Raw genomic sequence first — 21,228 nt, 5'->3', positions numbered from 1 at the left:
GGTTGACTCCACACTTTGCACTCCAATATAGTGTTTAGCAAACGGGTGGGTCTTCCTTTTTGGCTGCCTCAGATGTCTCAGGTGGAAGGTCCACTGAGCCTGAGATCAGAATAGGCCCCAGAGAATTACCATCCACCCTAGAGAAGTCGGGGACAGGGACCCCGGTATCGGTATCGGACCACTTATGCGGAGACCCATTAGCCAGAAAGTTCCAAATTACGGAAAGGTTATCTCCCATAGACTCCATTTTAATCAAATAATTCACATTTTTAAAAATGGTTTTCCTTTTTCTTTGTAATAATAAAACAGTACCTTGTACTTGATCCTTATTGGAGCTAAAACAATCCTATTGGGTTTAATTACTGTCTAAATAATTTTTTTTAACAGACTTAAGGTAGGAGATCCAAATTACAGAAAGACCCCTTATCCAGAAAACCCCAGCATTCTGGATAATGGGTCCTATACCTGTACTATGCTGTGCAGGCATAAAACTGATAAAGAACACTACGTCCTGTTCCCCTGCATTAATAAATACTGTATATCCTGAAAAGAGTATGGTAGCATGCACATTTACATGGCCGAAAACTCTTGTTTTCTAGGTCTTCACATTTTAAAGAAGTGACAGACGTCTGCCATTTGTTCTCCAGGCAGGCCGGGAGTTAGTCCAGCAGATGGGTCTATTACCCTCAGCTCACTGCACTCATTATTCTTATACAGAATTCAGAAAGCAGTGCCAGCACAGTACAAACGGTTCCTGTTTCACACAGACTTCTTATCATTCTAGAATGTCTTATATATTCACATTGCCAAAGATTTGTGCCACTAATGGCAACACAGTTACAAGTAGCTGATACTAAAAAAGGACCATTAAATCTTTTACTCAAATAATTTCTATTAAGATTGTGGTTAGCAGTAATGTTAGCTAATGTTAACCCACAGCCCTGCCCCTTCCCCCTGGCTCATACGTCTCATGGAAGGATCAGGAGAATCAGAATTACACAAGGCACATTGATGCTACTTTCCCTGGGCCCCTATCCCAAGAAGAGGCTCCTAAAAATAAATCATCCTTTGTATTATAGAACTGTCTAATAACTGTTAGACATTCAACACTACATACACTATCATTATTTATTAATATATATAATTGCTGCCCTCTAATGTGTGGTGAACTATAACTTACAACATCCCCTCCTACAGAAAAAGGAGGATTTTTGAGGCTGAATTTTAAAAAAAAGTATGAGGGTCATGGTCACAAGATGCCTGATCTGCAACACTTTTTATCAGAAGATGGGAGCTGAAATATCCTCCCCTTAAATATGTAAATAGTAAACCCTTTAGGATATGCAATGAGGGAAACAGTGAATGCAGTTTCTCCTCAGTAACTGTGCTAATTATATCAGTATGGAGCCCCACTCGGCCTTCTTACTGGCTGCACATAAGGGATCCTGTCTGCACTGCTTGTCACTCACTGTATAGATATGGGAGCAGCTGTCAGCATGTTCATCACTGTCACTCTCAGGCAGAGGGATCACACATTTGCTAAAATGCTGCTACCAATTCAGCACCTTTTGGTGTGACCATGCACAGGCTGCAGAGACATCAATAAACCTTGTTTTTTCACCACGGACCTAAGAGAAAGTAGACAGCAGGTGCCACCACATGTGTAAGGTTGCCACCCAGCCAGTATTTGACTGGCCTAACCGGCAAATTGCCAGTCACAATATATCCGCTGGTACATTTGCAAGGGAGGCAACCTTACCTGTAATCCCCTCCATGACAGATCACCTCCTTTTATATAGAGCCCAACCTCTACCTGCCCATTTCCCCTTCCCACCTGCCCATTCCTTCACCCCATCCACCCATTTCTCTATACCATCCACCAATTCCCCTACCAAGCATGCCGATTTCCCGCCCCCAAGTGACATCACTGCCCCCCCCCCAACTTAAAAACCAGTATTAAAAACAAAAAAGGGTGGCAAATGCTAGAGGGACTGCTGTAAGATGCCATATAGAAAGTCACTATTAAGTGGGCCTGTGGAGGAGCTGATTGGGCCTGTGGAGGAGCTACTATTTTGGCCTCTGCAGGGTCGGACTGGATGTTCGGGGCTGCAGCCTGGGCCCCCCCAACCTAGTGGCAAGAACCTACCGGCAGAGCGAGTGGGCCTGAGTCACCGGGGGATACAGTTTTTTTCCCCATGCCCTACCAGCCCCATCTGACCTTGGGCCTCTACGTACTTAAAATGCCAGGGCCTAATTTGAGTCCCAGAACAAACGTGAGGCAGTCACTTTGATCTTAGTTGTCCACTATACACAATTTTTTTTATAAATCACTCACACTTTCAAACCTGTATATGCCCCTATTGATGGTATCTGCCTAGTGTCTGCCGAGCTGTCAATTTTCAAATAACGATATAAGCGTGCTGCTAGAAGTGACGTTAGTGTTTGCACAAATGCCACATTGAAGCTGAAAACTGTTTCCCGCACATGTGCAACCGCTTCTGATGATGTCACTGAATGCTTCCTGTGCATACGCGAATTTAACGAGGAATACAGGAAATGGATATCTATTGTCCATTTTTGATTCTTTGCTTAATGTCCCTCAAGGATAAGAGGGGAGCAAGTCGCACACTATAATGGTGCAATCTCATATGTTCTATCATCTTGATTTTCATGTGACACTTGGCCTAGAAGTAAAGAAGATGGCCTGGGCAGACTGCCAGTGGTCTGGGTATATTGGGATGTGGCCTTGTTTAATCTGGGTCTTGGCGCATATTTCTCATTTTCTATGCTCACAACAATAAGAAGTGTGTCATGTTCTCTGATCAAGACAAAAGGACAGTTTCTGAATTTATTAAGATAATGCCAGATTGTGGGGAAAGTGATTGTCCTCAGATTGTTCCTCAGATTTATTTGGAGAGCAAAAATATTTGAATGCTTCCCCAAACCAAATGTTCCCATCCTGGAAGCTCTCGTGAGCATGGCGCGTATTCCTATTGTTTCTTCAATTATCATCAGCATTGTAATTGCTATAATTACATTTATGTACGCCTAATGCATTATTTAGAAAGATTTCAACATTTGCTCCAATTCTGTCTTCAGAAATAAGATACATTTATCATTCTCAGCACTGCTTAACATACAAACATGACATTGCGGCTTTCAAATGTCAGAATTAGTAGTGTTCTGTTTAGTAACATGGAGTGTTATTTCTCTGGCTAATGCTTTATCTCAGTTTTGTTCTATTGCAGAAACTACTGCAAGTGACAAGTACATTGTACCAGGTTTCAAGGAAACAGTTATGTATATCTGTGATATTTATTGTCAATGGAACATTTCAATGGAACGTAAAGAGTATTTTTATAATAGATAGATGTCTCAATCAAATACCTCCAGTCTCCACACTAATGTGGTACCAACCATTACTGGGAGGCCACTGTCAAATATAGTAAATATATATATACTGTATATATATATATATATATATACATACACACACACACACAAAACTGGGCACTAAGACAAGTATGAACAAGGTTACCTTGAGGCTTGGAATATGGCCCCGTTATTGTGCACTATTAATAGATTGCAACATCCAGTTTGTGGACTTTTCAAGAACACATTTAGAATGACTACCTGTTGCAGAGGGATTTTACATCTTATAACACTGCCAGCTAAACAGTGATTAAACTATTTTTAGCTTCTTGGTAATCCCAGACCATTTGTAAGGTTTAATATGTTGGCAATAATATAGTAATCTTATCCAAGTACAGTTGGTGTGAACTGCTAAGATGTATATCCACTGATCAGTTTCAATGGTCTAATTTTAAACTGATTTCACTTGTTGGGCCAAGGTGTAACAATATGGGTAGCAGACCCTGCAGCTGCTGGGGGTGAAATGTAAGGGACCCTGTTAGGGCCACATCTGATGCTAAATTGAAATATATGGACTATATGTAATAAAGAAAATTTTAGTAATATTCATTGCATTTTGATATGTTATCCCCTTCTTGGATGTCTATGTAGCAGAACAGAATTAAAAGGTACACCCCACCTAAAAATGATCTTAAGCTCTTTAACCTAGAGTTATGGACCTTTATTAAAATGTAGATTTACTGAGGCTTTTTAACAGGGTGTCTCCACCCACATATTTGTATATCTGGTATCAGATCCTTACCCCAGTGTACAAAAGTGGGGTGACTTGGGAGAAACATCTGGTAGGAGATCCAAGATCAACTGTGTATAAAAGAGAGCTCACAGTGGCTACCATATATAAATCATTAATAATTGTATTGTATCTGTTGCTATGTCCTGCATCTCTGCAATACTCTCTTACACAAAAGCATTGGCTTGAACCTTTATTGTACTGCATGTGTAAATGCACCTAACAGAACAAACTTCCACTTATCGCACAAGTATTCTGATTCCACTACACTGATTTATTTCAGGCTTACAGGCCTCATGTTATACGCAGCAATTCACAGCCCTTCTATTAACCCTATTGATGCCTATAAACACAATGCACACTGCAAGCTTTGCCGGGGCTAAATGCCCTACAGCACCTTTTTGCTTTAATGAAAAATGACATCCCTGAGAAAAGATAGAGGCCACGTCTGCAGGAATAAATCCAGCTATCAAAAATACAATCGCTCTGAAGTCTCCATAAACGTGCACAAACCTAACTGTCCCACTATTCAGGTTTACTCAGCATCAGAGGAGGCACATTAGAATATGCGTTCTACATGCTGTATTGTACCCAAGTAATGGACAGATAGATGTTACATTTTTCTACATTTTCTTATGTAAATTATATACTATATTGGTAACTCTCCATAACACCATTCACAGTTTATATGTATTTAAACTATGCAAATATTTTGATGGCAAAGATATTTGGGATATTCAAAATGGTTTGGTGCAAGTGCAAAAAGCAGAGAGCTGTACCACGTTAGTCATAGTTCGGAAAGAGGGTCTATTCTAATAAACAGATGCAGTTTATTGGCTAATTTATTTTAAAAAAAAACATTTGCCAGCTTGAGATTTTAAAGCAAAAGTGACATTGTTTTCTCAGGCACAATATGTTAATAAGGCTGAAATACAAACAAAGAGACAAAGTACATATATATCATAGTGCATATACATCAAAGTAGCATTATTACACTACAGGTGGCCATACACAGGAAGAGTCGCTTGTTTGGCAAGGTCGCTAAACAAGAGGATCTTCTTCTGGTATACCGACCTATGCGTAATATAGGGCTAATCCGATCGTTTAGCCCTAGGGCGGGCATAGGCGTCATTGGACCGAGAACCGCATCCCCAATCTGATGTTAAATCAAACAATCAAGATCTGGCCAATTTTAGGCCAGATATTGGTTGGGCAGGCCTGTCAGGGGTGGCCATACATGGGCAGATAAGCATGCCAAATCTGAAGGACTAGAATCAGCAGCTGAAATCTACCTGTGTATGGCCACCTTAATTTAAGATGGTGATACACTGTAAAGGTGGCCATACACATAGCAATCTGGTCTTTTGTTCTCACCCTCCGTGCATGGCTGGCTTTAGATCCACTCTTGCTAATTGTTTCGCCCTAGGCCCAATTATAATTACAGGAATAGGAGCCATCAAAGCAAGGACTACATCAATGAGCTGATGTGGTCCTCGATGCGATGGGAATATCAAATCTGCCCGATCAACATCTGGCCGATTTTCACCCAGGTATCAGATAACGTAGGACCATAAGAGGGTCTATACATGGGCAGATAATCTGCCAAATTGGTCTGAAGGCCCATGTGTGGCTGCCTTTATGAAATGAAAAGTAGATAACAGAAAATGGAATAAGGTTGAGCTAAGGATCTGTTAATGTCCTTAAAGCTTAAACCCCAAACACAAAAACCCCTCAACTGTTTATAGCAAAGGTAAAAGATAGAGCAATTTCTGTTTTGAAAACACAGAAAGAAGCATAAACCATATTCAAGTAAACTTTTAACCAGGGATACAGAGCCAAGTCAGAACAACCAACCTGCATTCCCAGCGCTAACCTTCTGAATTACAAGGAGAGACAAAGGGATAGATTTGTACTCTTAGTGGCAGGGCCATATTAATATAAAGGCACCCAAGGGCGTGTTCTTAGTGTGACAGCTTTTGGGGGACGCCTATATGTAAGAATTTTATTTTTATTTTTTAATAAAAATATATACTCCCCCAGCCTCTGCCACAGAATTCCTAAGGAAATGGAGCTGGGGGGTGAGTGGCATCAGCTGCCACCAGAAGAGACATCACACGGATGCTGCGTGTTACATCAGTTCCTCAACGTATGGGGCGCATTTAGGTCCAGTGCCTAGGTTCCAAAAAACATTACAAAGGAGTTGCAACCAAGTCTCTATAAAGATGAGATTGTAAAATCTATTCTCAGACCTGCCCATGCTCATACAAACAACCCCCAAATATTTATCAGCTTATTGTGTAAAGTTCACTGTAAACCCCAAATGATTGTGATCCTTGTCGGCACATTGCCAGAACTGTACCCCCATACAGATACCACATTCCCAGGGTACAGATACCATATTCCCAAATGGAACACTGAATACAGGGTGCATCCTCTTGTCATTTGAATCTAAGTATGTCTCACTAACTGTTAGGAAAACATAATTTATGCTTCAGGAGAGAATGGAAAGTGAAGATTCACTGTAACCATCAGGAGAACAGAATGTCCTCTGGGAGCATATGTATCATCAACAACCACAGTATGAGTGACCTGCACTCATGGAAATAGAGAAGTGTGGGGATATAAATTCAGAGAAAGTAGCAAAACAGAAATAAAAGTTTCTTGTGCAATTATGAGCTATAGCCCTCCAGGCTTTATGTATCCTAGTTATATCGCTTTCACGAAAACCATAGTCATTGCCAAGCCTAGCCAGCCACCTTGCATGCAAAATGACAACACAGCAGGGGACAAGCATCACTAATGAGCAGCCAGTGGGGGGAAGAGGGCCTGGAGCAGGGGTAGGAAGACAGAAGAGCTATATGCCTGACCCCCCTATAATTGCGCTCTAGGCACATGCCTCTTCTACCTACAGCTAGTTCCAGCCCTGCATACAGTACTGTAGGGCACGGATACCCAAACAGCCTGACAGAATTAAATGTCTCTTCACTGTGCCTACTTAATATTCATACTGCTTGTATCAGTACAACCAACAAATACTTATCCTTTGTTTTGTGTTATGTACTTTTCAGTAGACGTGTCCAGGTCAAGTTGCTCCTTTGAGGTAAATTGCTTTCTACTGTGTGTCTGTGTGTTTTCATAAGTAACATGCCTAATGAAGAGATGTTATTCCAAATCTTATAAGCTTGCATTTTCTTTTTTAGAATCAGTTAGAAATCAGTATTTTTAGGTGGACATTACCTTTATAGGATAATTAAAGTTAACATTACAAATATCCCCAAAGTGTATTTACCCTATCTCTTGAAATGCTGTTTTATATTTTATATAGGCACCTTTATAGCGCCTTAAGAAATTATGCCAAATATGCCAATTTAATGACCTAATGACATCTTATTTAATCTTATTTCAATTTTATTTAATGTAATCTTATTTAATTAATTGCATTTATTTCATTATTTAAGTTAATCTTATTTAATGACATCTTCCCTTGTTGTGCACCTCAGTAATAATTCCACCATGACCTGACCATCACAACTTGCATTATACAGCATTTATTTCAAAGGCAATTACAAATGCATATCTGATAGCCATATATTGAAGTTTTTAAGGAGACAGCGGAAAGAGGAAACTGACAGGGCATGGTCTTTTAATTTTGTAATAAGACAATGAAAACACACTTTTCCGAATCCTTGTTTCAGGCAATCTACATCAACTGGGACACAAACCTTGTAACATATACTAAAGGGAAATTTGCAGTTAAAAGGAGACTGACATCTTTTCAGTATATGTCACTGTCTCTTTCTTTGGATTTCACCTTCCTGTAAGGTGTGTGCAGGTTAATATCTCACTTCAGGAGTGAGAGATAGGATCAGGTTAGTTAGTGATCACCCTGACGCTCCACCAAGAAGATTAGAAGCATTAGAGTCCTGTACCACCCACAGAGTAGGGATTCAAGTGTACAGACTTAGGGCACTGCCACACAGGAGGACTTGCTCACGTACGCAGTTTCATGCTGAAATCTGCTCCAAGTGCCTCCACTCGAGCCGATGCAATAGCTCCAGGTACAGGCACATCAGATTTTTAGAGCGTAGGGGTGGATCCTCAGCCTCAATTTATCCTCAGGCCGAGAACCCACCCCATGTTGCAGTGCTCTTACGGACGACTGTAGCTCAGCTAGGATTCACTTGAAGAGCCTGATACTTGGGGGCACATTTACTAACCCACGAACGGGCCGATTACGTTTTTTTCGTAATGATCGGTAATTTTGCGATTTTTTTCGGCGTCTTTACGATTTTTGCGTAAAAACACAAGTTTTTCGGCGTCTTTACGATTTTTGCGTAAAAACGCGAGTTTTTCGGCGTCATTACGAAAGTTACGCGATTTTTTTGTAGCGTTAAAACTTACGCGAAACGTCGCGCCTTTTAAGTTTTAACACTACGAAAAAGGCGCGACTTTGCGCAACTTTCGTAATGACGCCGAAAAACTCGCGTTTTTACACAAAAATCGTAAAGACGCCGAAAAACTCGCGTTTTTACGCAAAAATCGTAAAGATGCCGAAAAAATCGCAAAAAATACAAAAAAGTCGCAAAATGTTCCAATCGAAATTTTTCCAATTCGGATTCGAAATCGTGTCTTAGTAAATCAGCCCCTTGGAATGGACACCTTTTAGATAACTAAATCCACTTTAATTACTGACCCCTAATGGGTAAAGCACTGGCTGTGCATGTAGGTTACTGCTGAATATATACTATCCTTCTGGAGGTTGTGCTACATTTCTGTCATTAAAAAGTTATAAGAACGACTGATGCTGAATTTATTTGTTCAACCCGAGGGTTGTAGTTCTGTGATACCTTTCCTCCATCAATATACAAGAGCCCATATCCAAAGATATAGAGTCACATGTTCATTGATTTTTGTGGTACAGCTAGTTTTCTGGATCAAAGCACCTCCATTTAACTATCATGTTACAACTGTTTGGCCCAGTAAGCTGAAAGGAGGCCCGTAAAGCTTACAGTAATATCAAAACTTTGCAGTTTACTGGCAGACAAGGCAGGAGTGGGAGAAAGTATCCATCTCACTGAGGGAAGTGGTAACCTGAGATTCAACCTGAAGACCCAACCAAAGCCTAAAGATTATTTCTGACCTTGGTAAGTGCTGACCCACTCTGATTCCCATCAGGACCTATCCATTGGAGCCACAGGGGAAATTATTAATTAAACAGCATGTAGTCCATATGAAAATCTCTAGGGATCTCTAAAGATGATTTTGATGTCAGGAAGCATATTGGCAGCTGCCAAATGGACAGACATACAGTAGTTTTCTTTAATACATATAGTTTAAGCCTGCAATTATTTGACCAACTGGCAAGCATGTAATACACATTTTTTTAAAGCGTCATTTGAATCACTTGATATAAGAGTGCTTTAAACTGGTTTGCATTTCTACCCTATATCAAAAACATGATAGGTATCCCTTACAGGGCTTGATGGTGCTAATCGGCCTTTCTCCTGACTGTGTTGCAACTGTGCAGGTTCTGTAGACATTTCCACCAACAGATCCTCCCTGGCAGGTTTAATGGAATTCATACGTGACAGCTGCTGTAGAAATCCATAATCTGGAATGTGAGCAGTGCCTGAGCAACTGGTAAGGTGCTGACCACAGAGAAGGGACATGGCACAGGTGCACATTACTGAGGCTCAGAGCTACTATACTGTACTGTAACTCTGTATAAATACTCTATTATATGTTCATGTCTCCATGCTATCAATAAAAAAATCAAAACTTTGATATAAAAGGAGAAGTCAAGCAATTCTTAGGTGCACCTTAATTAAAAAAACATGTATGAGTTTGTGCTTTATGTGCACACGCTAAAACTGTGGGGGTAATTTAAAATGTTGTTATAACTACTTATATTTATGAGTATTTATATACGGGGTAGGTCACCTACTGTATAATGTAGGCAATATTCTAAGTCAATTTCCAAGTAGTCTTTATTTTTTTGTGTTTTTTTTTTAAATATTTCCATTTTAATTCTGCAAATTTCAGGCTGGTAATTTCAACTATCTGGTTGCTAAAGCTTATTTACCCTAGCAACCAGGCAGCAGTATGGAAGTTACAATGTAAGATCAATAGGAGACAAAAAAACAATAATAATAAATGAATTTTGCATTTTCAGGTGCTAAATTAAATATGTAAATAGGGTAGGACATGAAAATCTCAAATTTTTCTGAGTTTACAAAAAAATGAAAAAAAAAAAAAAACAAAGGAACCTCTAAAACCATGAAATAAGCCAGGGGGCTCAAACTCAATTTACCTGGGGGCCGCAGGAGGCAAAGTCAGGATGAGGCTGGGCCGCATAAGGGATTTCACAAAAAATTGGCTTTCAAGGGATAATGCAAGGCACGGCGGGCGGGAGCTGCTGATTGCGGAAATGACGTTATGCCATCATAACAGTTATTATGGGAAGACGTTCTGTGTGCACAATTAGCTCCTTAGCAGCTAATTGTGCACACAGAACGTCTTCCCACAATAACTGTTATGATGGCATAACGTCATTTCCGCAATCAGCAGCTCCCGCCCGCCGTGCCTTGCATTATCCCTTGAATCGCAATAAAAATCGCGATCCATTCATTGCTTTTGAGAAGGCGTTGGTGCGGGCCACAAAATATTGTACCGAGGGCCGCAAATGGCCCGCGGGCCGCGAGTTTGAGACCCCTGAAATAAGCAAAGATTGTTACAATTTGCCTTGGACAACTTCCATTGACTTCTACATGACCTTGACAGGTTTTAAATGGCATATTTTTACTTTTGGATTTGCCAGTTTTGACACATATAATAAAACAATAAATGGCGAAAAAAATATATTTGGTGAAACATTTGAGTTTTAGAGCAAAAATAAAATGCACTCTTAATAATTAAAAAAACACATAAAAAATATATAGGTCTATAAAGATTTTTATTCATCTAAAGCAGGAGTCGGGAACCTTTTTGGCTGAGAGAGCCATAAACACCACATATTTTAAAATGTAATTACATGAGAGCCATACAATATGTTTGGCCGCGGATTATGCGGGGCAAGGTAGGGTGGGTCCCAAGTGGAGGAGGGCGTGGCCTGCGCTCGGCAGATAGAAGACGTGTTCTAAGGCTTAGAATATGTCTTCTATCCGCCGAGCACAGGGGCAAGGTAGGGTGGGTCCCAAGGATGCCGGATGCGGAGGAGGGCGTGGCCTGCGCTCGGCGGATAGAAGACGTGTTCTAAGGCTTAGAACACGTCTTCTATCCATCAAGCGCAGGGGCAAGGTAGGGTGGGTGCCGAGGATGTGATGCAGAGGAGGGCGTGGCCTGCGCGCCACGGATAGAAGATGTGTTATAAGGCTTAGAACATGTCTTCTATCCGCCGAGCGAAGGGGCAAGGTAGGGTGGGTGCCGAGGATGCCAGATGCAATGCGGAGGAGGGCGTGGCCTGCGCTCGGCGGATAAAAGACGTGTTCTAAGGCTTAGAACGCGTCTTCTATCCGCCGAGCGCAGGGGCAAGGTAGGGTGGGTGCCAAGGATGCCGGATGCGATGCGGAGGAGGGCGTGGCCTGCGCTCGGCGAATAGAAGACGTGTTCTAAGGCTTAGAACATGTCTTCTATCTGCCGAGTGCAGGGCACACCCCCCATTTTTATTTTTTTATTAAAGATTTGGCAGCGAGCCAGATGCAGCCATCAAAAGAGCCACATCTGGCTCCCGAGCCATAGGTTCCCTACCCCTGAACTAAAGCAACTAGACTGAGTTCTCCTACTTTCAGGGTTCACTGTAAATATTTGTGATCATGGATAGAATCTCACCTATATAAGCACTGATTTTAGCTAATATCCCACAAGCTCTGCTAAGGACCTTTTTATATTAGCAGGAAGCCAATATCCCAAGAGTGTTTATAGATTTCACAGGCAGTTATTTGCAGTCTAACAAATCCACATCATGTGATGACACGAATAACACATCAACAAAAATACTGCTGGTAGTAATTACCAGGATATGCATCAGACACAGCTAGTCACCCACCCTCGCTAGTGAGAACTATTTCCAAAAATGTACCCTGTACCTCACTTATACCCTTTCAGTATTGCTCTCTGTCACGGATCCAGCTTCTATTGTTAGAGAAAGTGGAACAACATGTACTGTCTGTTCTGCATAAATTCCAGTTTGAATTCTCCTTGGTCAGGATTGGGCATCCTAGCACTTTCAAAGGCACAAAGTTTGGCCATATAAACTGGTATATACTATCTGCTAACTGGTTGCTATTAGTTACTAGACCCATAGCAAACTTTTATAATATCAAACCAGATCAATTTCAGATAGGCATGCACCTATAAAGGTATGGGACCTGCTATCCAGGGTGTTAGGGACCTGTGGTTTTCCAGATAACACTTTCTGTTATTAGGAACTCCATACCTTAATCAAATAAAAAATAATTAAAACATTAATTAAACCTAGTGGGATTATTTTGGCCCCAATAAGAACTAATTATGTCTTAGTTGGCACGTTTTATTGTTACAAAGAAAAAGAATAAAAATTTCATTAAAATGGAGTCTATGGGTGATGGACGGGTTTTAACAGATCTTGTACTAGGTGATGGCTGGCACTTGGGCAGGCAACTGCTAAGACACAATGGGTTTAGGATATCAGGAGCCAAGTATGCCAATGCCTTTTCCAATCTTATTTGTCCCAATTATTGAGGGGGTGCTAATAAGCAATATTAAATACTGGTCAGTATAACACGAACTCTAAATTTTATAATTGTACTGGGGCCCCAATCGAAAGGTTGGGTTTCTGATAATAGCCCTGATCACAAGCACAAAAAAGAATATATTAAGAATAGCAGAAGAGAACAACATGTCCTGCTCTGAACAGATTAGCCCATGTAGATATGACTTGGCTTTCTCATGTCAAACAAGGTGATCTCATGGCCATGGCATGCTCCGTTAGTTAAAAGTGGATGGGAGACACAGCGTTTAACAGTAAAGCGACATTATGGGCGAAGGGACATCTTTGGAAATAAATGAGGTAATAGAGATAAATGTCTGCTCAGGGGGCTTGCAGCATCTCCTATATATGATTATATATATATATACACTGCATATTCACCAAAGAAAAGTGTCACTGCTGTTTTCTTGCAGGATGTTTTTGCCAATATCATATATCTTTATATTGCACCATCACATTACAATAATAATATAAAATGCAGGGCACCTGAAATAAATTAATAAGGTTTACAGAGCAAGACAGAGTGTTTAGCACACTGTGTTAAAGAGCTTATTATCTAAATGGATAGGGAACAACTGCACAAAACGTTGCTGAACGGAAATGCTTGATGATACTTTATGATATGCTGATTTCTGATCATTTATGGTGCAACAAATGCCCTAATCAGATGGGTCTGTAACAACCATTTATAAATATGGCCCCTACATTTATTATTTCTCTTGTGCTTGACTAATCCAAGCTAACTAGTTAATATGGATTACTACACTTGAACAAATTAATTCATATTTGTACTAGTACAGCAACCAATAACAACCAATGAAAAATCTGCTTTATTTAAGATGTTTTGTATTAAGCCCAGCTAAATGTAGTTGCTCATAGGTTACTAATGATCACCATAGTAGTAACTGGAACCTAGGGGATCACTTACTAACATTGGGAATATCAGCAGCAGGTGGGGCCCACGGGGTCTTTCCCGGTGTACTGCCAGCCCAGTCCAGCCCTGACGCAAGCGCCTAGGGTAGCACAATTTTGGGGGCGGCAATTCTTTGTTTCAACTCCCAGAGCACTGGGCAAACAGGGGAATTTCACAATTGTGTAAACCACCTGCGCACCCTGTCCTCCAGGTGTCAGTAGAAAAAAATAATTAAGCAATAGTGCGTTTATATGCCCCCCTGTACTGGAAATCTGGCAAACGTTGTGGTCCTCTTGATATATTCTTGCAAAGGGTACAATTGTGCATAACACTTTTACGGCTACTTGGTTAAATAAAGTGAAAGTACATGGCCCACAGACACAATGGAGCCCCAAGTGGGTAACACTTACAAGGTTTCATTTGCTATGGGTTACTGCTGCTGGGCACACGTAGTGCAATTTATTACATAACCATTTATGAACTGCATGCCAACATTGTCGCTGGTGCTTCCAGCATCATCACGTGGGAAATGATATAATTTGCACCCACACCGAAGTCAGCAAAGCACGTAACTTGCACATATTTTACCCAAGCAGATGCACTACATCTATAGGCAGTCATTGTGGGAGTTGTGGGAAATAATGCTACATTGAGGGTACAAAATCATGGCATTTGCATCTGTTAGAGTGTTACACTCATGTAAATAAATGAGCCCAAGAAAATTGCTCAGAAACAGAACATGCAGATTAATATAGCTAGTGCAGTTTGTTTTTCTGGCCTCAGATATAGATGTAGTCATGCACTTACCCTTTTGTAGACATCCTCACTGCTGTCATCGTACTTCTGCTGGATACGCTCCTCCAGGAAGTAGATTCGCAGCTTGAGGCTGAAGTTCTCCTTTTTCAAGTCATTGAGGTGCTGTGACAAAGTTCGGTAGCCGTTAGACATGATATGTGGTCCATAGGGGCGCTTGCACCCCTGACTTGTTCACACCCACAACATAATATACAAATAAAAAAAAGCTATAAAAAAAATCAACTAATCTACAAAAACACACTACAAAAAGTGCACATCAACGACTATGAAATCATTGTTTTGTTAGTGGGGGAAAGTTGTCAGCTCACAGAGAGCTGAGACTTTCCTACACTCTTCCTCAGTCGATACGACCGGAGTGTGGCGAGATAGCTCAAAAGCTTTTCTTTTTTTACCCCTGGAGATATTTGTGGAATCTCCAGCAGACGACTGTCCCAACTCCATGACAGGCACAAGTGCTGTAAGCTGACACCATGGCCACAGCAAGGGCTGTTAGACCTACATTGGCATTTAGTGGATCAGCTGTTCTGCACAAGTGAACGTTCCATTAACAACAAGTGCTGGTCATGCAGGAAAGCCTTAGTTGCCTGTCCCTTGTCTGATATTGATGGCTTCAGTGTGAACATTCTCATTTTCATGCTCATATTATATGGAACTTTCAAAGGTAGCAACAAAAACATTACTGGTTTTACTACTGTGTGTGTTTTATGCTTAACTCAGGGTTCCTTAACAACTTTTGAATGAGACCCAAATTAATTCTGTGATTGCACCTCTGTACCCAAAATTCAGTGTAAAATGAATTACAGGTATAGGACCCGTTATCTAGAATGCTCGGGACCAGGGGTATTCTGGATAAGGGGCCTTTCTGTAATTTGGATCACCATACCTTAAGTCTACAAAAAAATCAATAAAACATTAATTTAACCCAATAGGATTGTTTTGCATTCAACAAGGATTATTTATATCTTATTTGGGATCAATTACAAGGTACCGTTTTATTACAACAGAGAAAAAGGAAATCAGTTTTAAAAATCTGTACTATTTGATTAAAATGGAGTCTATGGGAGACAGGCTTTCTGTAATTCGGAGCTTTCTGGATAATGGGTTTCCGGATAAGGGATCCCATACCTTTATCTATCACCACTGAACTACTATTGCGTTTGAATTACTGCAGAAGAAATTGTCACTCCCTATAATAAAGAATGCCCATACCTGGTGCATTTTTACCTTCCAGTTTGTGCCTGTATGTTACCCAACCACTTAGATTGTAAGCTCTACGGGGCAGGGACCTCCTTCCTACTGTGTCTCATACCACATGGCACTTATATATATATACATATATATATATTTATTGTATTTATTTATTATATCACTTGTCCTCCCTGTGTGTAATTTTGTATTCTGTAAGATTGTACAGCGCTGTGTACCCTTGTGGCGCTTTATAAATAAAGTAAAATTTAAAAATAAAAAAAGTAAATTAAACAGTTTTAAGTATTGATTCTTAGGTTTCCCTAGCAATTTGACCATGAATGAGAACCTGGAGGGTGAATAGAAAGGGGCTGGAAGAGAGCGATAAAGCAATAAAACCTAACCTGACCCTGTGAGCACACAGTGTTTGGAAATACAGGGTAGAGAAAACAGGACAGAATGCTGATTATCTATATCATATCAAGGTGAACTTCACCATGACTTATTTAGAATCTTTCTGTTTTTTACATGAGAGGTGCATCATTGTTTTAGATTTTAATTTTGGGTGGATGTTGGCATTATTCCTATCTAACGTAATTTTCATAGGTTTGATTTTTAGACATTCTATATAAAATTAGCTGCAGTTTGTAATAATTACAACCATTACAAGTACTGACCATTAAAATGGACAAAAAGCTGTGTGTATATTCCCACCATTCATAAAATATACCTCCTGGTCTAATAACTTGTGCACAAGTGCATTCACTGACACCAGGGGACCCTGAAATTACCACCACCCTAGCAGTAAGCTCAAGGCTCCCAAAGCAGGTTGTGTCAATAGCCATAAAAGACTTGTGCCATGGGGATCCCACAATGAATGCTGTTATTATTGGCACACACGTCGGTGCACTGAAAGTGAGTTGTGTCTTAAAAATTGCACTGCAGTTGAAAATGAAGCTTCGGAAGTCACATTGCTATGATCATAAAAGTAAAAGTAACACAAGAAAATTAAAGTATTTTAAATGAATTAAAATATAATGTGCTGTTGCCCTACACTGGTAAAGACTGCTATAGTTTATATAAATAAGCTTCTGTGTAGCCATGTGGTAGGCATTCAAGCTGGAAAAAATGAGAAAAAGCCCAGGTTGTATTGCTGATAACAAATAAGTTTTGCAGAATACAATGGTGCTCTATAGAGCTTATCTGCTATGTAACCTGTGTAGCCCTACAATTTGAATAGCTACCCCCATGGCTACACAACAGCTTTGCTTATATAAAATATTATAGTGTCTCTGAAGCAAACAGACCAGTTTTATCAAAGCAGGGCAATACTATATTATATTGTAATTCATTTGATTAATTTTTTGGTGTTTATGTGCCTTTAATAAAAGCTCCTGAGACCGTATGCACAATGTATTCCATTGGGTGAGTGAAATGATGCAGATTGAGACTGAAATAGTATATCCAAAATTGAGCAGCAGTGGTGCAAGGCTCAATGCCATCCGCAGGGATTATCTGCAAGGATTTTGTATGTTCTTCTGTTGCTTACGTGGGTTTCCTTCAGGTACTCAGGTTTCTGCCCACACTCGAACAAACTGGAAGGTTAACTGGCTCCTGACCATAACGAATGCAATAGGGACATGAGATTGTATGCTCCATTGGGACAGGGAATTATTTATAATATCTGTGGAATAAGTTGGTGCAATATCAATAAAAATAATAATATTGCAGTTTTTTTTTTAGCTCCATCCCCTTACAGTGTGAAGGCCAGAGGGCATGTGTTAAGATGCAAACATAACCTAGAGCTACATTATAGACAGGCTGATGACTGGGTGTTTATACTCTCACAGATTGCAAACAGAAAGCTGCACTCACTATATCCTTATATTGTATACATATATTGTATATATTTCTGCAATGATTACGTTTTTAAAGGGTAACTTTGCCACACAGATGCCACCAGATGTATCAGATAAACAATATATGCAGAAAATGTTTCCTCGGTGATGTATCATCACCTCTAGGATCACCTAAGGATTGTTGCTAATCAACTAAGACATACTGGCAAATGCCTTTACGTTCAGTTAAGACCGCAAATTGGTCACACTAAAACAGACAGAAATGTTGCATGTATTGAAACCATTAATTAATGGCACTTGCATCCCAACATGCTACTTGCACTTCCATATAATTGCTCTGTGCATTCTGCAACTGTTTTGCCTCTTTTGATGAATTATGTGCAAGTGTGCCTATTGACACTAGGGAACTCTGGAGCTTCTGTCACCCTGGACATGGCGGTAGTTTCAGGGTCCCTACAGAATATTGCTTTAATAGGTGCACTTGACCTGCACTCCATGAATAAAACGCTAATGCAGGCATAAATGCCTGCTCCATAAGTGACACAATACACACTCTGAAGACTCTGAAAACATGCAACCTTCTAAATTGCAAATATGTTGAAATTCTAGGGAAAAAAACAACACAGCCGTTTGTATTAACTTGAATTTTGTACACTGTGTCTAATAATTCCCCTTCCTGTGTTTACCATTCTACCCCTGGAAATTTGTATCCCTGACATTTCCCTGGTTTTCAAACTCACCACCTGCAAAATGATATATGTTTTCTCTATGTTCTTACTCTCTAAGAATTAGTTCTGTAAAATGACACTATATTATGAAGCAAATATGATACAAGTACGGAATCCCTTATCCAAAAACCTGTTATCCAGAAACCTCTGAATTATGGGAAGGCCATCTCCCATAGACTCCATTTTAAGCAAATAATTCTATTTTTAAAAATTATTTCCTTTTTCTTTGTAATAAACAGTACCTTGTACTAGTTGGTTCTAACTATGCTACATGAATTCATATTGGAGGCAAAACAGTCCTAATGGGTTTATTTAATGTTTAAATTTTTTTAAGCAGGCTTAAAGGAGAAGGAAAGTTACAATCACTGGGGGTGCCAACGTTAGGCACCCCAAGTTATTGTAATCACTTAGCTGATACCCCGGGCCAGTGCAGTTTTCTGCTAAAAGGTGCACCGGCCCAGGGTATCAGGTAAGCAATTAAAATCACTGGGGGGTACCTAACATTTTGGAACCCCTCAGATGTAACTTTCTTTCTCCTTTAAGGAGATCCAAATTATGGAAAGATACCTTACCCAGAAAAATCCAGGTCCCAAGCATTCTAGATAAGAGATCTTATACCTGTATATTAAAACCCGTCAGTATATTTAAAACAAAACAAATTACATAAATACAAATAGTATCACATCTCATGATTTCTCTAGTCTGTGCCATCTTCTTAAAATCAGTCCTAAAGAATTAAAAGGTTTTTTCCTTCCCGGAACACTATCCTCTGAGATTAAGGGAGCTGGGATTAGTTTTCACTGCATCCCGCTGGGATCCTCTGCAGGATCTGTACAGTAACCATGTTTTATTAATGAATGAGGTCACTGGCAGATCTGAAAACCTCAGCTTTCTCTCACTCATAAATATCATTTTTCAGTCAACATGTTTCATTGACGCCATATGGGAAGGAAGTGGTATTAATGTAATAATAATTAGAGATAACTAATGCATACCCATCGGAGAGTAACAGACAGGATCAGCTTGTATTGTTCCATTAGCTTATATTGATTTTATCACTGAGCCTATTTTTTTATTTAAAATAAACCTTTATATATATTTTCAGAACAAGAACTGGTTAGCAACTGGGTCTGAATGGCCACAGCCATTGCTGAAGTCTGAAAGTCTTGCCTCACATGATGCCCTGATTGGTACCCAGTAAAACCATTTGTGCTGGTGATCCAGCATACTCTGGTAGCGGTCAGACTGGGGGTAGTTTACATTTCATAAACTGGTATATAATACTCATATAAAACTGTACACAGGGTGACTTATGCTATTGGAAGCGCCACAGTACACAACTTACTGCTATTAGTCCATACTTCCCAGTGGTCTAGTTTAGATTTTTACAATGGTCTTTCCATTTACAATGTTCTCTCCCAGAAAAAAAAAATTGCTGGGTGGGAAGAAATTGGGCAGGGTAGGAGACAAATAATTAAAAAATTCCCCAACCTCTCCTGCTGTACAATAGTTTTTACAAATTCCATTAGGATTGTGGACTTCAGCAAATAAAACGCACTGTCCAAATTGCTTATATATAAAAATGTCTCTTCGGCACGTGATGTGGGGGCGGAGCTGGAACTGCTTTTAATATCTTATGTTGTCCTTATGTCAATGTCTAGGGAAGACATTGATCCTTTTTGGGTTAATGCAGAAAAGATGCATAAACACTTGCTAAACTTTCAAAAATACATATAAATGTATTTTATTTTACACATATGCCTGATTTCACAGACTGAAGAAAGTGATTTTATTTTGATGGGCTGACAGTGTAATGAGACCCCTCCCTTTAACTGTTTCACTGTGAAGTCCTTCTTTTATACTGGGTGGTAGTCTCTCGAAAGCAGAGGGACTTCAAGTCCCAGAATCAATCACTTCCCAATGGAACAAGGCAAGGAAGGGGTTGGAACACTCTGTGAGTCAAGGGGAACATTTCTCATGGCAATGCTTTCTGATATACCTAGTACAGCTCCACCTCTGGGACTCCCCTATTTCTGGCTCTGTACACATGCTGGTAATAAAAGTTTTATTCCACCTTCACAAACGGAAGAGCAAGTCTGATGGCTCTTTGGTCAGCGTTAGGGGAGAGGCAAAGTGGTGTAGCTCTCCTGCTCTGAGGCCACTCACCCTAACAATGTGACCTCGGGAGGCTCTCTAGACTCAGCACTGGCTGTCCTGTGCAGGGAGTTTCCATTTTGGCCCATTTGTTGGATATGCAACAAAGCTAGATAGTTAAGGAAACGTATTTAACATTAGTCTAAAACAAAGTGTAAAAGTGTTTTAAAAATACAGGTATAGGACCCATTATCCAGAATGCTCGGGACCAAGGGTATTCCGGATAAGGGGTCTTTCCGTAATTTGGATCTCAATACCTTAAGTCTACTAAAAAATCAATAAAACATTAATTAAACCCAATAGGATTGTTTTGCATCCAATAAGGATTACTTATATCTTAGTTGGAATCAGTTACAAGGTACTGTTTTATTTCTACATAGAAAAAGGAAATCAGTTTTAAAATTCTGAATTATTTGATTAAAATGGAGTCTATGGGAGACAGGCATTCCGTAATTCGGAGCTTTCTGGATAACGGGTTTCCGGATAAGGGATCCCATACCTGTATATATATATATATATCTAAAGCCTTTAAAAGGGAACTTCAGCTTCAATACCAAATGTTAAATACACATAGTAATACCTATCATAGTAATCTGTTCTTTCGAAAATTATGAATAAATATAATTTTTATATGCTGAAATCCAGCTGCAAAACAGTTCTGCTCT

The 21,228-nt window shown here is 39.9% G+C and overlaps 1 protein-coding gene across 3 annotated transcripts in view; it reads right to left on the bottom strand.

Annotated features, from left to right (window-relative positions):
- pde4dip (phosphodiesterase 4D interacting protein) overlaps positions 1-21,228 on the bottom strand; it is an 89,091-nt gene that overhangs the window by 50,933 nt on the left and 16,930 nt on the right. For all 3 annotated transcript variants that reach the window (XM_031900295.1, NM_001375486.1, XM_031900296.1), the window contains 1 exon segment: positions 14,629-14,739. In XM_031900295.1, coding sequence (XP_031756155.1) covers positions 14,629-14,739 — 111 coding nt within the window.

This window comes from Xenopus tropicalis, chromosome 4 (genome assembly GCF_000004195.4).
Source record: "Xenopus tropicalis strain Nigerian chromosome 4, UCB_Xtro_10.0, whole genome shotgun sequence".
In the NCBI taxonomy this organism is placed as follows: Eukaryota; Metazoa; Chordata; class Amphibia; order Anura; family Pipidae; genus Xenopus; species Xenopus tropicalis.
This window is presented reverse-complemented; position numbering and strand designations above follow the sequence as displayed.